The following is a 20,493-nucleotide window of genomic DNA, read 5'->3' as shown; positions in this document are numbered from 1 at the left end:
ACTAGACTGTGAAAGTGGTATGTATATAGTAATCTCTGGGGGAACAATTATAAAGCTACAAAAAGGGATATACAGTTGACCGTTGAACAACATGGGTTTGAACTGCACAGGTCTACTTAGATTTTTTTTTTTTTTTTTTAGTAAGTATCCTTGGGTTTCTCATCTTCAGATTCAACCAACTGTGGATGAGAATCAGCATATGTGGAGGGCTGACTTAAGTTACAGATACTCAGATTTTTGACTGCAGGGTGGGTGGAGGAGGTGTCGGCACCCTTAACCTCCATGTTGCTGATGGGTCAACTGTAGTTAAAAACACAATAGAGGGCCAGCCTGGTGGCTCAGGCGGTTAGAGCTCCATGCTCCTAACTCCGAAGGCTGCCGGTTCGATTCCCACATGGGCCAGTGGGCTGTCAACCACAAGGTTGCCAGTTCAATTCCTCGAGTCCCGCAAGGGATGGTGGGCAGCGCCTCCTGCAACTAAAATTGAACACGGCACCTTGAGCTGAGCTGCCGCTGAGCTCCCGGATGGCTCAGTTGGTTGGAGTGTGTCCTCTCAACCACAAGGTTGCCGGTTCGACTCCCACAAGGGATGGTGGGCTGTGCCCCCTGCAACTAGCAACGGCAACTGGACCTGGAGCTGAGCTGCACCCTCCACAACTAAGACTGAAAGAACAACAACTTGAAGCTGAACAGAACCCTCCACAACTAAGATTGAAAGGACAACAACTTGACTTGGAGAAAAGTCCTGGAAGTGCACACTGTTCCCCAAAAAAGTCCTGTCCCCCTTCCCCAATAAAATCTTTAAAAAAACACACACACAATAGATAAATTACAATGGAATAAAAACGTTCAAATAATCCAAAAGAAGACAGGGAAGGGAAAACTGAGAAACAAAAAAGAGAGGGAACAAAACCCAAATAGAACGGTAGTCTTGAAATTCAAACACATCAGTAAAAAGATCGATAGAGACTGTCAGAATGGATAAAAAACATATTCCAAACATTTGATGTCTACAGGAAACATACAGTGTTTCCCTGAAAATAAGACCTAGCCAGACAATCAGCTCTAATGCATCTTTAGGAGCAAAAGTTAATACAAGACGGGGTATTATATTATATTATATTATGTTGTTATATTATATTATATAAGACCGGGTCTCACAGTAAAATAAGACCCAGTCTTATATTAATTTTTGCTCCAAAAGACACATTAAGCTGATTGTCCAGCTCGGTCTGATTTTCAGGGAAACACGGTATTTCAAATATAGGTAAATTAAAATTTAAGGGGCTGGAAGCACTTTCAGAACGGCAGAGTAAAGACCTCTAAAAATCTGCTCCTCAATAAAAGCCTCAAGAACACTGACGATAATCATCAAAACCAACCTTTTCAGAATTCTGGAAATATTTCTTGGATTGTTTGAGAAAAATGGCTGAATCTGGGTAAAAACCGCAAACTCCTATTCCTTGCCCTATTCCCTACCCTCTCCCCCCAGATCTGAGCTCGCCCTCAAAACCAACTTCCTCGTCACAGCAGCTGTAAAAGCTAGCATCCTAACAGCCACCGGAGGAGGTAAACTGTTAGGAGCTCCTCAGAAGTTCCATACACAGAGTTCTGTCCTTATTTGATCTGTCTGGCGGCTCCCTGGAAACTTCCACTTTCAAGGCTTATCTTTTTTCAACTTGACTCAGGGCAAAACAGCCTTTTCCCCAGGGTGTTTGTCAAAAATAATCGGTGGCAACTGCTTAATATCACAGGAGCCGATCAAAAGCTTAAGAGGAAACGCTGGGAATCTAGAAGGCCACATGCATGTGCAGAGCTGTGCATACGTCTAAGAAAGGCAAATGATGGCCCTAATCTCACCTCTGGCTGACCCTGAGGCTCTGTGCAAGGAGGGAGTGAAGGCTAATGCAGACTTGTGCACTGCCTGCCATAATGCTGAAGGCACGCTCCAACACACACGGAACCCCTTAGCAAAGACTGGAAGGTTTATTGGTTCAAGGCATTTAAGGAAATCTCTAATCATCAAGTGGCCACTCAGCTAACCAAGCAAACACCTTGGTGGTCACACACAACAAATATAGGCTTTACAGAATTAGTTCAGGAAAGTCACTAAACACATATAGAAGAACAATGACAAGCAGCAAAAGCAACAGACCCCGAGGAAGGAGCATCAAATTACCTAGAGCCAAGGATAACTTTCTATTTCCCGCTATAATGCGTCTAAGCTCTGGTATCTCCTTCCGCAGAACATGAGACTGACTCCTGTGCCCAAGGCTGCAGTCATTGGACCCAGTGCTCCCACATTCCTGTGTGAGTGTGCATGCTGGGGGTAGGGCAGGCGAAGTGATGAGGGGGGTTATTTAAGGGATGAGGTCCTAGCAATCACATTTCAGCACTGGAAAGTAATTTCTTCTAGGAAACGGTGGCAAACAGTCAAAAATCATACCATATATGGTGTGTCACATAGTACATTTACAGCTCATAAAGAAATTGGTCCTGGAAGGGGCCAATCTTTTTCAGCACACCAGTGAAAATCTGACTTTATCTTAAAATCAAAAATCACAATTGTCTAACCAGGAAGCATGCCTCCTCAATGAGGGAATAGCCACAGATTCAGTAATGTAGTAGAGAGTTGCCATTTTTTTGTCTCTTAACATCCTTGCTCCTTCCTATTTTAGGCCCTCTCCCTGATTCTCAGCCCAGGGGCTTCCAGGGGAATGGCTGGCACCTCTGGCCTTGTGATAGGTTCAAAGGTGGGCAACGCTGGCAGCACTGTGGGATGCTGACACATTCCTCACCCCTATTTCCTCCTTGTTAACAAAATCTCAATTCTGTCTCGGGTGGCAATGTCCCCAGCTCCCAACAATGGATCACCATAGGTTAGAGACAGTCATGACAATTCTGGTTTCTATTCATCTAGTGGGAATGCCGCAAGGGATGGCGAGTGACCTAGTACTGACCAATGAGATATAAGGCGACATCTGCTGGGAATATCTAGGAACTGCTTAGCTCTTCAGTTACAAAAAAACAGACCAGACAAGTACCACTTCTTTTCCCTCTTCTTCTTGCTTTGAACATAGGTATGATGCCAGGGACTGCAGCAGCTGCATCACGCAGGATAAAGGCCCAGAGAACTACAGGGGTGCTAGGCCTGACACCACTGAACTGCTGAAATGAGGCTGCCAGCTACCACCACATTTCTTGTTGTGTGTGAAAAAGGAACTCCTCTTAGTTTTTCACTACTGCTAGTTGAGTTTTCGGTTTCTTTTGGCCAAAAGCATTCTTAACTGACTTGCCAAGTGACATGATCATAGACAAATGGGACACAGATACACTTTTGCTAGGGACGGCCCCTCAGTCTTTCCTACGGGACAAGAATGAGGCAGGAACCTATAACCACAGGGAGGACACAGGCCTGCGAGCACAGGGAGCCAGGGGACAGAAGAAGACAGTGAACGCCAATACCACTGAGCTCCTGGACTAGCCATGTCTGTCCTGGACTTCACGTGAGCCAGTATCTTTCTTTTTGTTTAACCCCGTTTGACTTTCTGACACTTGCAATGAAATGAGTCCTAACTACTAGAAAAGCCCTCATTTCTTCACTAGCCAGCCAGCGACAAACTCTAAATCTCACTCTTGACAGGTCAGATTCTGTGAAGAAAGGTCACCACCGAGACAAGTGGGTACCACTCACCTTCTTTTTGTTTCTTCTGTTCAAGTTTCATCTTCTTTGCCAATAATTTCTTCTCTTTTAACTTCTGGCTACAAATGTAATATAAATACATTAATTCCTTGGCTACCTTATTGTATATTTTAGAACAGAAACATCTACTTATAGGCTCTTTAAAGGCTTTATAATTACACAAACACCACAATAATAAAATGAAAGAAATACTTTATGATTCTGCTACTCCAACATCAACATTATCAAGCTGCTTTCTTCATGAGTTAAGATAAAATCCTCAGGAGTCCTGAGGTGATTAAAGCAATCTCAGAAATACTGGAGATGCTTTTTCATTCCAAGGTATTCAGGGACTCTTTTTAGAATAAAGCTAGGCTCTCAAAAAGTTGCAGGTGTGAATGAAAAAGGGGTTCTACGGAAAGTAACCTTACAGGTGATCTGATCATAAATTCCTAAGCACGTAACTTCTTTAGTAGAAGGTTTATCTTTGCCTTAAGCAAGCCCTGTCCACTATTTCTGTGCATCTAGGTTAACACACCTTTGAAATGCCTCTTTTCATAAGAACCACCCTCAAGAGAGCACATAACCTTAACTATCCTGTAATCCAATCCCACCTTGCAGTAATCTTCCTTACTTCCCTCTTAATTTCAAATACATAAAAGAAGTTGCAAACTGCCACTCTGGGAAGCATTTAAGATTTTGCTTCCCGGCAACTGCTGTCAGTTTGGATCACATAAATTCTTTATAATAATCCTCTACCAGGTTGGACATTTCTTACGCCAACAAGGGAACACTTACTAAAACACACACACGTAGCCTGTATACTCATGTAGTCATTTAGGGAGGTCACAGACCGCAATTTAAGGAAGACGCTAAATGAGAAGCTTGCTCCCAGCACCTAGTTAAACCTGATGTTAAAATACAGAAGTGAAATACAGAAATTCATGCAATCACCAAAATGCTGACCTCCAAGCTTTGGAGAATTTAACAAACTGTGGGAGGGGCACAATAAGTGACTTGATCTCTCCCCAGGTACTGGAAGAAAAGCCAGGTACTGGATTGTTCCACAGTGGGTTGTACTGCTCAAGACCACTACAGGTGACACAAGCGAACTTTCGACTGCAAGTAATTTAGGGAAGGGGGATGAGAAATGTTTTTATAAAAGAAGAAAGTAGGAGGCTGGATTCCAAGCCTGCTGCCAGTATGCTCCAAGGCACGGAACTCAGGCAGACGTTAATCAATCACACAGAACCATCCACAGGCTATTAAGCAGAGATTCCATTATGGCCACACCCATAATTAAGCCTACTACAAATATGCCACAGGTGTGCCTTACAAAAGTTAAAGATAAACCTGCCTCTATTCTTGAATCTTGCATCTTACAGAAGTTAAAGATAAAATTACCATTGTTTTCTTTCCTCCATACCAAGAAATTTTCCGTAACACAAACAAACCCCAGCCCAGTGGATGGAGGGGGTCTCTCTTCCACTAGCGATTAGAGACCGCCACGCTGTCTGTGGAGCGACCTTCCTTTTCTTACTTTGCTAAATAAACTTACCTTCACTTTAAACTCTGTATTGGTTTACGCTTGAATTCTGTCCTATGTGAAGCCAAGAACCTTCCTGACCCAGGGTTTGAGTCCCCACTCTGGGGGATTCGCTCTGCTGGCATCGCCAGGACTCATTCACCAACCATGTGCTTTCCCATGTTTGCCCATCAGTCTCATTAGTTATGGGATGCCACAAAGCCCTCACCGCTTTTTTCGTCGCTTTGCCGTCTGCTCCTCTGCAGCAATTTTATTCCTTTCCAGCCTCTTCTGAAACTCTACATCTAATTTTTGCTGCAAAAAAAAATAAAAATCATTTAGACACACTCTAGGCTGGTTATCAGAGCTCTAGAAGTCACACCAGTGGGGGTGCTATGCGTACCTCTAGGTCTGCAGGGCCACTTTAAAGTGGGGCAGGAAATCAATATATGGCTCTCAGGTGGCGAAGTAACTCTTTCAGTTCATTAAGATACCTCATGTACAAGTAAGAGAAGAAAGCATGAGAGCTCCACCCTGTATTTCCTGAGGCAGAGGCAGCACTTGCAGCTGTGTTTAGCCAGGGCCTTAGTGCGATACTGTGACTTATAATAAAAATATATATTTGATCTTCATCCACTGATTCTGGCACAGAGCTGCTAAATTATTGTAAATGTCCTATATAAGAGCCACAGAAACACCTTTTATTGTATTTGGTTTTGTCCCCCGTTCCTGAAATAGCTCAAGATAAAAGTGAAATAGGTCTTTTGTTATTCATAACAATCCCCTTTCAACCACAAGAGCTTATGTTAACCAGCAACTTTCAGCACCACCTTCTGACCTCCAGGGAGGAAGCTGAGGCTGGAGGTTGAATCAATCACCAAAGGTCACTGATTTAATCAACCCTGCCTACACAATGAAGCCTCCAAAAAATCCCACAAGACTGGGTTTTGGAGCGTCCAGGTTGGTGAACTCGTGGAGGTGCTGGGAGAGGGCATGTAAGCTCCTCACCCCTTCTTCCACCTGGCTGTTCCTGAGTTATATCCTTTCATTACACACCAGAAATCTACTAAATCAGATGTTTTCTTGAGTCCTGTGAGCCCCTCTAAGCAAATTAATTGAACTTGAGATCATGGGAAACCTCTGATTTACAGCCAGTTGGTCAGAGGCACAGATGAGAACCTGGACTTGTGACTGGCCTTTGAAGGAGACGGGGGCAGTCTTGTGGGACTGAACCCTTAACCTGCAGGTAACTATTTCCTGACAGTGACAGAATTGAGTTAAATTGTAGGACACTGAGCTGGTGTCACAGAATTGTCTGGTGTGGGAAAATCCCCACATAGTTGGTGATCATAAGTGTAGTGGAGGAGACACACAGGAGTGTTTTTCTTTATAGCGAAGGGAACTCATCACATGGCCTCTGGCTGGAACCGTGACATTTTTAAATCCTAACTAGCTATGGTTATCACATGACTGATTCTAAAGCAGCATAACACATACTGCCATCGCCTGCTACTAAACACACACGTACATGTGTATATGAGAGCACACATACACGCACACGCACACACCACACACGCACGCATGCACACCACACACACACGCACGCACACACACACCACACACACACGCATGCACAAACACACATATGCACACACACACAAGCGCGCACGCACACACCACACACATGCACACACACGCACGCACACACGCGCGCGCACGCACACGCACGCACGCACACACACACGCACGCACACACACGCACGCACGCACACATACACCTTATATTCTTCCTAGCAGCTCCCTGTTTCTAAGCCTCAGTTTCTTCATCTATAAAATGCACGAAATAATTCCTTTCTGCCAGAGTCTTTAGGAAGAATAAAGAAATGCGATAACCCACGGAAAGCACCTGCAAACACAAAGACATCTACTGATATAAAGTGTCATCTCTATTTCTTCTAGTCACAGCCATAAGGGTCAATGGGGCAAAAAATGGAACCAACAAAGGACGGAGAGGTGGCGACACATCTGCTGATCCACACTGCCAGGCCTCTGTGGATCTGCTTAGTGACAAATAAACTCTCTGAGACCAGAAATTATGGAATAAAAAAGAAGGATCTCTCTTCAAGAAGAAAATCAGCTTTTTAGAGGAAAACTATTAGGTTGGTGCAAAAGTAATTGTGGTTTTTGCAATTATTTTTAACCTTTTGTCACGTCCAGCACAACACAGGCAGTGAGCGAACGAGAAGGGGCGGCGAAGGGTTAAGAAAGAAACAGAAATCAAGAAAGTTATGAAACAGGGGCCAAGGGTCTCCCAGCCTCAAAGGACTGAGAGCCCCGAATCGGGCCGCCATGTGGCTTTTATTGATGTACACACAAGAAAGTAGCATTGTTTTCTCCACTGTCTGTGAGTCTCATACATCATACCAGAAAACTGGTTCAAACCAATCACCCTTGCCTGCAAGCAGCCGGAATAAAGTCCCATGATGTCTTAACAATTGTGGTAGGTGCCTCCCCAGGGACAAATCCTTTATGCTGAAACTTACTGATAAGAATAGGAGAACTGATGTTATCACATCATTGACTCACTTCCCAAGCAGGTTGTGGGAAGGAATATAGCCACATAGGCAGAAGCTCTCCTTTGCCGGGGGGAGGTGGGGGGCTGTGCCCACCTCTATTGACCCCACGAGTTCTTCTGGTGGTCCCCAGGCAGCTGCGCCTGGCTTGGGTTCCTCCCCACTAGGGGAATCTTACCTGTCATTGGCTGACCAGACATCTTTTGGGGTCAAACAGGGAGACATAAGGTGTAAGCAGAAAGGTGAAGCAAAGTCCCTGAAAGGATCCGTCTCACAGACTCTCATTTCTTTAGGGGCAGGTACGAGGGGACAGACGGTTAGGCTGCTGCGTAACAACCTTTTAAACCGCAATTACTTTTGCACCAACCTAATACAAAGCAAATGGCTTAAAGCTAAATGCACTCGGTTTGTTTAGCAGCTGAGCTGTCAATGTCTTACTCTGTGCTGCTGAAGCAGCCGCATTTACCAAGTGAACTAAACAGAGCCCCCACTGGCTGCTGACCTGGCTGTGGCAAGGACTCAAGTCAGATGTGCTGGCAGAGGTCACTGTGAAAGGTGAGGATTCTCTTGCCTCTCTTTTTCTTCTAACCTCAGGGCCTGTCTTTCACAATGTGAAATAAATTTCTTTTGTGTCTGCATGATTTCAGTTTGTAAAAACAGTTTTCTGTATTTTCTCTGTCTTTAATCAATATATAAAAACTTCAGACTAACTCATGGTATTTGAGACAATAGCCTGCTCTATCTTTACTCCCCTTTAAAGTAGATTAAAAACAAAAAAGTGCCTCTGGTAGTTTCCATATAGGGTTTTGTTTATTTCTGGCAGTGGCAAACCTATCAGTGACCTGGTATAGCTGTGCGACCAGCCACCTGAAACTGAGCTACCTGAAACTTCCCACTAGAATTAAGAATGTTACAACCAAGGGATGGCAGTAGCTGGAGAAGAACCAGCATCTGGGGGGCTAAGAAAGGCTGCAGGACAAGCAAATACCAGACGAAAACCATGACAATGACCCCAAAAATCATAAAGATATTTTTCAAACTCAATTTTGGCCATTCCAGTAAATTTTTACATATTTTCTTCTGTATTTTGTCTGTCTCTTTGGTTTAATATTATCCCTAGTGTTTTACACTGAAAAATTTCAAACAGAAAAGTTGGAAGAATTATACATTACATATACCCACTACCTAGATTCTACAATTGACGTTTTGCTACTCACTTTATCACATATCTACCTACCTATCTATACCTCGATCCATCCATCAATCCATCTCATGTTTTCGATGCATTTCAAAGTTGCAGTCATCAAGACATTTAACTTCTAAAGATTTAAGCATACACATCAACTAAAGTTTAATATTTGCTTGTGGTTTTTCTATTTTTTTTTTCCATTTAAGGTAATACTTCCATACAATAAAATACCCTTATCTTTCTTTCTTTTTTTTTTTAAAGATTTTTATTAGGGAACAGTGTGTACTTCCAGGATTTTTTCCAAGTCAAGTTGTTGTCCTTTCAATCGTAGTTGTGGAGGGCACAGTTCAGCTCCAGGCCCAGTTGCCATTATTAGTTGCAGTGGGCACAGCCCACCATCCCTTGCAGGAGTCGAACTGGCAACCTTGCAGATGAGAGGACACATTCCAAACAACTGAGCCATCTGGGAGCTCACTGGCAGTTCAGCTCAAGGTGCCATGTTCAATCTTAGTTGTAGGGGGCAGAACCCACCATCCCTTGCGGGACTCGAGGAGTCGAACCCGCAACCTTGTGGTTGAGAGCCCACTGGCCCACGTGGGAATCGAACCGGCAGCCTTCAGCATTAGGAGCATGGAGCTCCAACTGCCTAAGCCACCGGGCTGGCCCAAATGGTCTTATCTTGAGTGTACAATTTGATCACCCCAGAAAGTTCCCTTATACCTCTTCTCAGTCAATCCCTTTTTCTAACTCACAGAGACAACTACTGTTGATTTTTTTCCACATAAATTAATTTCCATATAAATGGAATCAAACAATATGGTCTCTTTTGTGTAAGACTTCTTTCATTCAGCATGTTTTTAAGAATCATCCATATTGTTGCATATATCAGTAGTTTGTTCCTTTTTATTGCTAAGTAGTGTTCTATTTATATGAGGGTATGAATGTTTGTTTTAATTTTTAAAAGTATTTTATTTCTTTTATATAGGAAGAAATTCTACAGAGTCTAATTTTTTTAAATCAAATTACTGGAAAATCAAATACTATTGGGTAAAGTAGTGTCCTCTTTTACAAAAAGCAAACAAATAAGTATCATTTTAAAGTATTGGAATCTCTCTAAAATGTACACATGTACTCCATGAAATAACAGGCGATACGGTCAGACTGAGGAAACGAACTTTTCTAGTGCATGTTGTAAGATCAAGAACAAGGAACAAGCTCTCATGCACAGTGTTAGGAGAAATCAAATTTGGAAAATCACAAAAAACCAGCCAAATAATATTTGATTTTTGGGAATAGTAAGGTGGGCAAAAGAGCACTATTCAAAAGTCAGGATTATGCCATTTAAAAATAATGAAAGAAAAAAACGGCGCGTGAGGTGAGCCTCTGTAAAGCTCCCCTGGAATTTACAACTAATCGAACAACAAAAACTCCACAAAGGACTCCCTGCACAGCAGACAGGCAAGACGAAGAGGCCCACTACCGACTGAAATCACCTACAGGTGGGAGATTCGCGCGAGTGGGGGGAGGAGGGAAGGGAGAAGTGCGCAGAGACGGAGCCGCGCGGGCGCAGGACGCAGACCTCGCTCAGTGCGCCGAGCTCGCTGCTTCCCGGAACTACCGCAGCTGCGGGAGAGGGAAGAGCTCGGACTGCTAGGGCTCCGCTTATGGCCCACAGGGCTGAGGGGACAGCATATAACACGGCTGAACCCAACACTCACGGCAGAGACCTCGGAGAAAAGACTGAGGGAAGAAGGTTGAAAACGAGGGTTTAAGCCCTCACTGCTGAGCAGAGAACAGAAGCCTTAGGCACTGAGCCTAGCCGCCCCCTCCCTACCCTCCCAGAGCTCGCCCCACCCCCACCTGCCCGGTGCTAGAAACGGAACAGTAGCAGTGTCAGATCAAAAGAACAGAATATTTGCTGTTCTGAGAACTGTGGACCGCAGACACAGATTCGCAGCCCAACTAGTTCTGGCAAAGTGGAGGGAGCTGTGGAAGCAGGACCGGCTGTGGTGGTGGTCGCCGCCATTGCTCTGGGCCACCTCTCACAACTCACCCCGCCCCTGGCCCCACCTATCTGGGCAGATCCCTGCAGGAGTAAACAGAAATGCTGAAACATACGGGCTCTGAATCTGGTGCAGGAAGAGCTTTGGAACTTCAAAAGCTCTCCGCATACCCACCGGGACACTGTGCCCTGTGACCCAGGCGAACTATTAACAGAGGAGAAGCCCGTCTCCCAGGGAATCCCCCCATTGTGTGAGAAGCTGGAATAGTGCAGAGAAAACATAGCACTACCATGTGAGAGAGAAATAAAAGGCTGCAGTCAGAGAGAAAATAAAACATTCTACCAACAAGTACTGGAAAACAAAAGAAAGACCTCTTCCTATCAACCTGTTGCAAAAGCCACTCCTGTAGATGTCTAGGAAGAGAAATAATAAATCCGTAATTGCCATGAATAACCAAGGCAACAGACAGCTCAGAAAGAAAGTGAAAAGTCTCCAGAAAAGGAACTTAAAGATATGGAAATATGTGACTTAAATGACAGAGAATTCAAAATTGCAGTTCTGAAAAAAACTCAACGAGATGCAAGAAAACACAGACAGGCAGTTTAATGAACTCAGAAACACAATCAAAGAACAACATGAGCATTTTACAAAAGAGATTGAAATTTTAAAAAAGAACCAAATAGAATTTCTGGAGATTAAGAACTCAATAGAAGAAATTAAGAATGAAATAACCAGCTTAGGTAATAGAGCTGACCAGATGGAGGAAAGAATCAGGGACATCGAAGATAGAAACCTGGAAATTACACAGATGGAAGAAGAAAGAGACTTGAGACTTAAAAGAAATGAAAGAACTCTACAAGAACTTTCTGACTCCATCAGAAAGAGCAATATAAGAATAATGGGCATACCAGAAGGAGAAGAAAGAGAGAAGGGAACAGAGAATATATTCAAACAAATTGTTGATGAGAACTTTCCAAATTTGTGGACAGAACTGGATCCTCGAATCCAAGAAGCAAATAGAACACCTAATTACCTCAATCCCAACAGGCCTTCTCCAAGGCACATTGTATTGAAGCTGTCTAAAATCAACGACAAAGAGAATCCTCAAAGCAGCCAGGGAAAAAAAGACGGTAACCTACAAAGGACAGCCCATTAGATTATCATCAGATTTTTCAGCAGAAACTCTACAAGCCAGGAGGGAGTAGAACCAAATATTCAAACTATTGAAAGAGAGAAATTATGAGCCAAGAATAATATATCCAGCAAAGATATCCTTTAGATATGAAGGCGGAATAAAGACCTTTCCAGACATACAGAAGCTGAGGGAATTTTCTAATACAAAACCTGCACTACAAGAAATACTAAAGGAGGCTATTCGACCACCATCAACAGGGACAATTTGTGGCAACCAAAACATAAAGGCCTGAACCAGAATATAGGAATGGAGAAAGTAAGTGTGCTGAAGAAAATGGAATACTCTAAATATCAAACTTTCTTTTACATAAACTTAAGGGTAACCACTCAAAAAAAAATCCAGAACTGAAATATATACTGTAATAAAAGAAGAAACAGAGGGAAACATCATAGAATACCACCACACAGAAATAATAGACAACAACAAAAAGGCAAAGAAACAATGGAGACACAGCCTTACCAGAAAACTAAAGATAGAATGACAGGAAATCCTCACATATCAATAATCACCCTAAATGTAAATGGACGGAACTCACCAATAAAAAGGCACAGAGTAGCAGATTGTATCAAAAAACTAAACCCAACCATATGCTGTCTCCAAGAGACACATCTCAGCTACAAGGACAAGCATAGACTCAAAGTGAAAGGGTGGAAATTGACACTGCAAGCAAATGGTACCCAGAGAAAATCAGGTGTAGCCATAATGATATCAGATGAAACAGACTTCAGGGTGAAAAAGATAACAAGAGACAAAGATGGACATTTCATAATGGTAAAGGGGAATATACAACAAGAAGACATAAGAGTCATCAATATTTATGCCCCCAATCAGGAAGCACCGAAATATACCAAGCAACTACTAACAGAACTAAAGGGAGAAATTGACCAAAACACAATTATACTAGGGGACTTAAATACATCATTGACAGCTATGGATAGATCATCCAACAGAAAATAAATAACGAAATAGCAGCTCAAAATGACACATTAGATGAAATGGTCATAATTGACATTTATATAGCACTTCATCCTAAAGCATCAGAGTATACATTCTTTTTTAGTGTACATGGAACATTCTCAAGGATAGACCATATATTGGGACATAAAATCAGCCTCAGCAAATTTAAGAAGATTGAAATCATACCAAGCATATTCTCTGATCACAAGGCTTTGAAATTGGATATCAACTGCAAAAAGAAAGCAGGAAAAAACACAAATACATGGAGATTAAACAACATACTTTTAAAGAACGACTGGGTCAAAGAAGAAATTACAGGAGAGATCAAAAGATACACAGAAACAAATGACAATGAAAATACATCCTACCAAAATTTTTGGGATGCAGCAAAAGCAGTTTTAAGAGGGAAATTTACAGACCTATCTCAAGAAACAAGAAAAATCCCAAACAAATAACCTCATGTTACACCTTAAAGAACTAGAAAAAGAAGAACAAGTGAAACCCAAGGTCAGCAGAAGAAAGGAAATAACAAAAATCAGAGCAGAACTAAATGAAATAGAGAACAAAAAGACAATAGAAAAAATTAATGCGACAAAGAGCTGGTTCTTTGAAAAGATTAACAAAATTGACAAACCCTTGGCTAGATTCACTAAGATAGAAAGAGAGAAGACAGTAATTAACAAAATCAGAAACGTAAAAGGGGAATTTATCACGGACACCACAGAAATACAAAGGATCATCCAAGAATACTATGAAGGACTATATGCCACCAAATTCAGTAACGTAGAAGAAACAGACAAGTTCTTAGAAACATATAGCCTTCCAAGGCTGAACCATGAAGAACTGGAAAATCTAAACAGCCCGATCACCAGTAACAAAATTGAATCAGTCATCCAAAACCTTCCCAAAAGCAAAAGTACGGGACCAGATGGCTTCACTAGTGAATTCTACCAAACCTTCAAAAAGGATCTAATACCAATCCTGCTCAAACTCTTTCAAAAAATTGAAGAAGAGACAGTACTCCCTAACTCATTTTATGAGGCCAACATTACCCTGATACCAAAACCTGGTAAGGACAGCACAAAAAAAGAAAACTACAGACCAATATCTCTGATGAATACATATGCAAATATCCTAAACAAAATTCTAGCAAATCGAATATAACAATGCATTAAAAAGATTATTCATCACGACCAAGTGGGGTTCATCCCTGGGGCACAAGGATGGTTCAACATCCCGAAATCCATCAATGTGACACATCACATAAACAAAATAAAGGACAAAAATCACATGATTATATCAATTGATGCATAAAAAGCATTTGACAAAATACAACATCCATTTATGATTAAAACACTTAATAAAATTGGTATAGAAGGAAAATACCTTAACATAATAAAGGCCATATATGACAAGCCCTCAGCTAATCTCATAATTAATGGTGAAAAACTGAAGCCCTTTGCTCTACGTTCAGGAACATGACAGGGCTGTCCCCTATCACCTCTGCTTTTCAACATAGTGTTGGAAGTCCTTGCCAGAGCAATCAGGCAAGAGAAAGAAATAATAGGCATCCAAATTGGGAATAAAGAAGTTAAATTATCACTCTTCGCAGATGACATGATGCTATATATAGAAAACCCTAAAGACTCCACCAAAAAGCTATTAGAAACAATCAATGATACAGTAAAGTTGCCGGCTACAAAATCAACGCACAAAAGTCCATTGCATTCCTATATACTAACAATGAAATCTCAGAAAAAGAAATACAAAAACCAATTCCTTTTGCAGTTGCAGCAAAAATAATAAAATACCTAGGAATAAACTTAACCAAGAATGTGAAGGACCTATATGCTGAAAACTATACGACATTTTTGAAAGAAATTGAAGAAGACACAAAGAAATGGAAAGACATTCTGTGCTCATGGATTGGAAGAATCAACATAGTTAAAATGGCCATATTACCCAAAGCAATATACAGATTTAATGCAATCCCCATCAAAATCCCAATGGCATTTTTTAAAGAAATAGAACAAAAAATCATCAGATTTGTTTGGAACCACAAAAGACTGCGAATAGCCAAAGCAAGCCTAAGAAAAAAGAACAATACTAGAGGTATCACACTCCCTGATTTTAGCTTGTACTACAGGGCTACAATCATCAAAACAGCATGGTATTGGCAGAAAAACAGATACATAGACCAATGGAATAGAAGTGAGAACCCAGAAATAAAACCACATAAATATGGACAGATAATTTTTGACACAGAAGCTAAAAACATACAATGGAGGAAAGACAGCCTCTTCAATAAATGGTGCTGGGAGAACTGGATAGCCACGTGCAAAAGAATGAAACTGGACTGCTATCTGTCACCATGTACCAAAGTTAATTCAAAATGGATCAAAGACTTAAGCATAAGACCTGACACAATAAACTGCATAGAAGAAAACACAGGTACTAAAATTATGGACCTTGGGTTCCAAGAGCATTTTATTAATTTGACTCCAAAGGCAATGGAAGTAAAAGCTAAAATAAATGAATGGGACTATATGAAACTTAAAAGCTTCTGCACAGCAAAAGAAACCATCAACAAAATAAAGAGGCAACCAACTGAATGGGAGAAGATTTTTGCAAACAGTGCCTCCGATAAGGGGCTAATATCCAAAATACACAAGGAACTCATGCAACTCAACAACAAAAAAACAAACAACCCAATTGAAAAATGGGCAGAGGACTTGAAGAGACATTTCTCCAAAGAGGTCATACAAATGGCAAATAGACATGAAAAAATGCTCAACATCACTAATCATCAGAGAAATGCAAATCAAAACCACAATGAGATCACCTCACCCCAGTCAGAATGGCTATCATCAACAAGACAAATAGTAACAAGTGTTGGGAGGCTTTTGAGAAAAAGGAACCCTCATACACTGTTGGTGGGAATGCAGACTGGTGCAGCCGTTATGGAAGGCAGTGTGGAGGTTCCTCAAAAAATTACGAATAGAATTACCATATGACCCAGCAATCCCTCTCCTGGATATCTACCCAAAAAATCTGAAAACATTTATCCATAAAGACACGTGTGCTCCAATGTTCATTGCAGCTTTGTTTACAGTTGCCAAGACATGGAAACAACCAAAATGTCCTTCGATTGATGAATGGACAAAGAAGTAGTGGTATATATACACAATGGAATACTATTCGGCGTTAAGAAAAGATGATATAGGAACATTTGTGACAACATGGATGGATCTTGAGAGTATAATGCTAAGCGAAATAAGTCAGACAGAAAAAGCAGAGAACCATAAGATTTCACTGATATGTGGTATATAAACCAAAAACAACAAAAAAACAAGACAAACAAATGAGAAACAAAAACTCATAGACACAGACAATAGTTTAGTGGTTACGAGGGTAAGGAGGGTCGGGGGTGGGAGATGAGGGTAAGGGGGATCAAATATATGGTGATGGAAGGAGAACTGACTCTGGGTAGTGAACACACAATGGGATTTATAGATGATGTAATACAGAATTGTACACCTGAAAACTATGTAATTTTACTAACAATTGTCACCCCAATAAATTAAAAAAAAAAAAAAGTCAGGATTTTTTTCCCTGCTTCTCACTAATTGCAAATAATAAAATAGAGGACCACCTAGCACCATCGCAATCAAAAAACTTAAAATATCCTTAAGTAAATGTGGTGAGATATAAGCAAAATCTCCATAAATCATCACTGAGAGATACAAAAAGATTTAAACAAATGAAAAACGAGAAAATTTCTAGAGGGGATGACTAAAAACTATACCATCCATTCTTATTCAAGTTAAGTTACAGATTCAACTCAATTCTAGTTTTAAATAATCCAACAAAATTTGGGTGTGGATAAAATAACTCCAAAATTTAATTCAAAAAATAAAACAAGTGATATGTCCAAAAGAGTATTTTTTCAAACAGGAGAGAGATTTCTGGCTCCTCCAGTCAAGTAACAGAAAGCTTAATAGTTCTTATAGCACAATTTCTAAAGAAATTCTCAATTCTTAATTATTATTTGACACTTGTCATGGAGAAATGCCAGCTAGAAAACTCAAAGAGGCGCACGAAAGCACATACTATTCACAACACACACACAGCTAACTGGAATTATAGGCATTGGGCCAAAAAGACAGACTAGAGAAATAATAACAAGTGGAGCAGGAGAGCCTGCTTTTTATTCCATTTCCTGGCAAGTGGCCTGGAGGGCAGAGGGGATTCTGCTAGGCCCTTCTATACACACGGAAGTCTCCCCACCCTCATTCATCTCCTAGTGTGTTTATCTTGCTGTGCTGAGTCTGACCTAGGAATAACCTGGACTCTACTCGATGTCTGTTTCCAGCACTGACTTTAAAAAACAGCCTTTACACAAGCAACAACCCGGTGCACCTGCTCCTCTTCACATACTTTTTTCTAAAAGTTATGAGTGCACGTTGCCCAAACCTGAGGGCTCACAGCCGCCCAGCTCACTGACCTTCTCAGCCATGGCGTCCATGTAGTCCTGTCGCTGGTACTCTCTCCGGCGCAGATGTCTATATACGTGGAACTCTCCGCTGCCAGCCCCAGCACTTGAACCTACAGCCAGGACAGTTCAGAGTTCTTGATCAACTGCAGGCATCAACATAGGCCACCCTTAATCAAAAGTGACCAAAGAAAGAAACTGAAGTAGTGGAAGGGACCATGTGTGTCTTATTCCCCACTGTACCACAGAATCTAGCAAACTATAGGCATCATTAAATATTTGTTGCATGAATGTTGGATATGAAGTCCCTAAAAATTTCACTCGAATGCAGTATTAAGAGAAGGAACAGAGTGCAGTTTCTAGGAGAGAGCTTATGATCCTTTCCTCGCCGCCATTTAACGTGCTAAATTTTTACTGAGCTGAAAAGATGTCCACGATATATTAAGTGAAAAAAGTTGGTTACCACATGGTATGTGTAGAACCATATTTTCATAAAAACATTTTTTCTTACACATGACTGGTTTTGACTGTAAAAAGGTCTGGAAGGCTATATCACAATGTTACAATTTGAATGATGAAATTACAGGAGGTGCAAACCTTTTTATACCTCCATTATTTATTTTTCTTTATAATTGGTATAGTTAATTTACAACCCAACAAGATAATAAAACCATTTCCATTTAGGAAAAAACCAATATGAGCCATTATTAAAAACGACACAGAAGAAAATTCTCTAATGTCAAACCATAAGCAACAATACCTCTTTGCTGTGAGAACAAATTATTGGACCAGTGAACATTTTTTTCCCTATTAGAAATCTAATTAACATATACTAACTTCAGAGTTTTTATATCTACACTTCTAAAATTGTATTTACACACACACACACTCTCCCAAAGACATTACCCATTACATCTCGGACAAATTCTGGGGGAGGTCGAGGTGCCCATTCATTCATTTTTTCTGGAATTGGAACTCCTTTGTCCTGAAACATTTAAACAGGAAAGCATTTGTAAGTATAAACCTGCTAACAAAGTCGTATCTTTTATAACCAAAGAATATTAAGTGGACTAGTGAAGAAAGGCTGTTTTGCTCCTTGGACTCAAAGCTGATTTTTATCTTCTTCCCTGTGTCTTAGCTTTACTCCATCCTGTGTATTTTGGGGTCTATTACACAGCTTTGCCAAGTCTACACTTAACTTTCCAGAGAAGAACTAGAAACCTGTAACTGGAATCCTATTACACGAGGAGTCAACCCTTTCTAGTCAAAGGTATAAGAGACCCTCTCATCCAATTATTTTTATGACCGAGGGGTCCTAGGCCTGGACGGAGGGAGTGACTTGCCCGCATGGCAATAAAGAAAATAACCCTTGTGCTAACCCACCGATTCTCTTTCCAGCCTAACGCTTCTGTTCACAAAGCTAAACCGGAAAAGGTCTGAGAGCACGGAAGCCACTCCACAGCGCCTTCATCCTGGCCGGGGTCTAACAGGGCAGAAGAAAGCTTCCTATCTCGGGGGCGGCCTACTCCTTCCCAAGGTCTGGCGCTGGGATTCGGGTATTGCGGTCCAGAGTTTGGAGGCGGAAGAGGTGGGCCCGGGCCCCAGAGGCGCCGGAGCGTTAAGAGGTGGGACCCAGAGGGGCTTGGAGCCCGCGCCTCGTCTCACCGGGTTCTTCATGAGCCGCTCCAGCTTCAGCTTCTGTTCCTCGGCCGCATTCTTGGGGATGACGAGCGCTTGCGGCTCTTTCTTGGGCCTCGGGGGTCGCACCGAGGGGGCGGCGGAGCTCGCCATGACAGCTCCCTGTGTCCGGCGAGCGGCGGCGGCGGCGGCGCGCACGGATGACTGCGGAGCCGCGCGCCGGCGACGCGAGCGCCGTCGGCCTGGTGGGCGGGGCGGGGGCAGAGTCGCGAGCTGGAAGCGGCCTGTTGAATATTCATGAGCCCGAGGCCGGGTGGGTTATTTTGCTCAAAGCTGCTTGGTTTTATTTCCTGTTTCTGGGCAAAGCCGGGCCGCGGAACGCACGCCCCAGGGATCAGCCCCAGCCGACCTCTCCAAGTCCGGGGCGCGAAGTGGCCCTGCCGGCAACCCTGCTGATGGCTCGCCGCCTCTTCCGGCCTGGGCCTTTGTCCTGGCGGTTCCTTGAGTCTAGTGCACTCCCCCTCCCATTTCTGACTGTTTATTTAAGGTAGCTGAGATAGTCTCTGTGAGCTCCCTGAGGACCGGGGCCAGATCTCGTTTCTCTACCTCGAATTACTCTGCACCTGGCACCCAGCAAATATGCTTCATCCAAGTGAATGAGCCTTTCTTACGAGAAAGAAAAGCTGCCCCTCACATCTGGGAGCTGGGCTGGCGCTCAGCGAGGCCTTGGTGTTCTCCTGTTGGACATAAACAGTTTCTCAGAACACCATCACACACAGGCCATTCTGTGCCCGCCTTGGAGCAAGACATAAACAAGACTGCTCTGTAATCATGTTAAAACAAGAGTATCTTTGAAACCATTAAAAGACTAAACATTTCCCCCATTCTGGCTAATATGAGTAACTGCTGTTTCTTTATAGTGTTGGCCTCCATTCATTCCTCCTACTTTAAATATTTAAGACAGCCAGTCATAGAATTGTCTCCACTTCTGACAGCATCTGATCCAGAGTAGAAGCCCACATACTTGAACCCTCCCACAAAATCCCATAATAAGTCCTCTTTAACACCCTCTTGCTGAAGTAAGTGCAGTCATCCTCCTAGAAAGAGGTAATAAACCCAACTTGTTCAGATATGCTCTTGGTGGTCTTCACAATTGTTTCTCGTTTATCATTTGTTGCTGCTAAAGAATGGGCGTTCTGTCTTGTTTATTGCTGTATTCCCAGTGTCTGGGGCAAGCCC

The 20,493-nt window shown here is 42.2% G+C and overlaps 1 protein-coding gene across 1 annotated transcript in view; it reads right to left on the bottom strand.

The window, feature by feature from the left end:
• The window catches only part of PRKRIP1 (PRKR interacting protein 1), a 31,186-nt gene extending 11,513 nt beyond the window's left edge, over positions 1 to 19,673 (bottom strand). Inside the window, exons 1-5 of the mRNA XM_019752823.3 lie at positions 19,282 to 19,673; positions 18,523 to 18,601; positions 17,629 to 17,729; positions 5,437 to 5,522; positions 3,695 to 3,762 (exon numbers count right to left, since the gene is read on the bottom strand). Of these exons, the coding sequence (XP_019608382.1) occupies positions 3,695 to 3,762; positions 5,437 to 5,522; positions 17,629 to 17,729; positions 18,523 to 18,601; positions 19,282 to 19,407 (460 nt within the window). The 5' untranslated portion in view covers positions 19,408 to 19,673. The remainder of the gene's footprint in view (positions 1 to 3,694; positions 3,763 to 5,436; positions 5,523 to 17,628; positions 17,730 to 18,522; positions 18,602 to 19,281) is intronic.
• Between the last annotated feature and the right edge of the window lie 820 nt (positions 19,674 to 20,493).

This window comes from Rhinolophus sinicus, chromosome 3, assembly GCF_057876585.1.
Source record: "Rhinolophus sinicus isolate RSI-liver-muscle chromosome 3, RSI-T2T, whole genome shotgun sequence".
Lineage (NCBI taxonomy): Eukaryota > Metazoa > Chordata > Mammalia > Chiroptera > Rhinolophidae > Rhinolophus > Rhinolophus sinicus.
The sequence above is the reverse complement of the archived record's forward strand: the minus strand, read 5'-3'. Positions and strand labels throughout refer to the sequence as shown.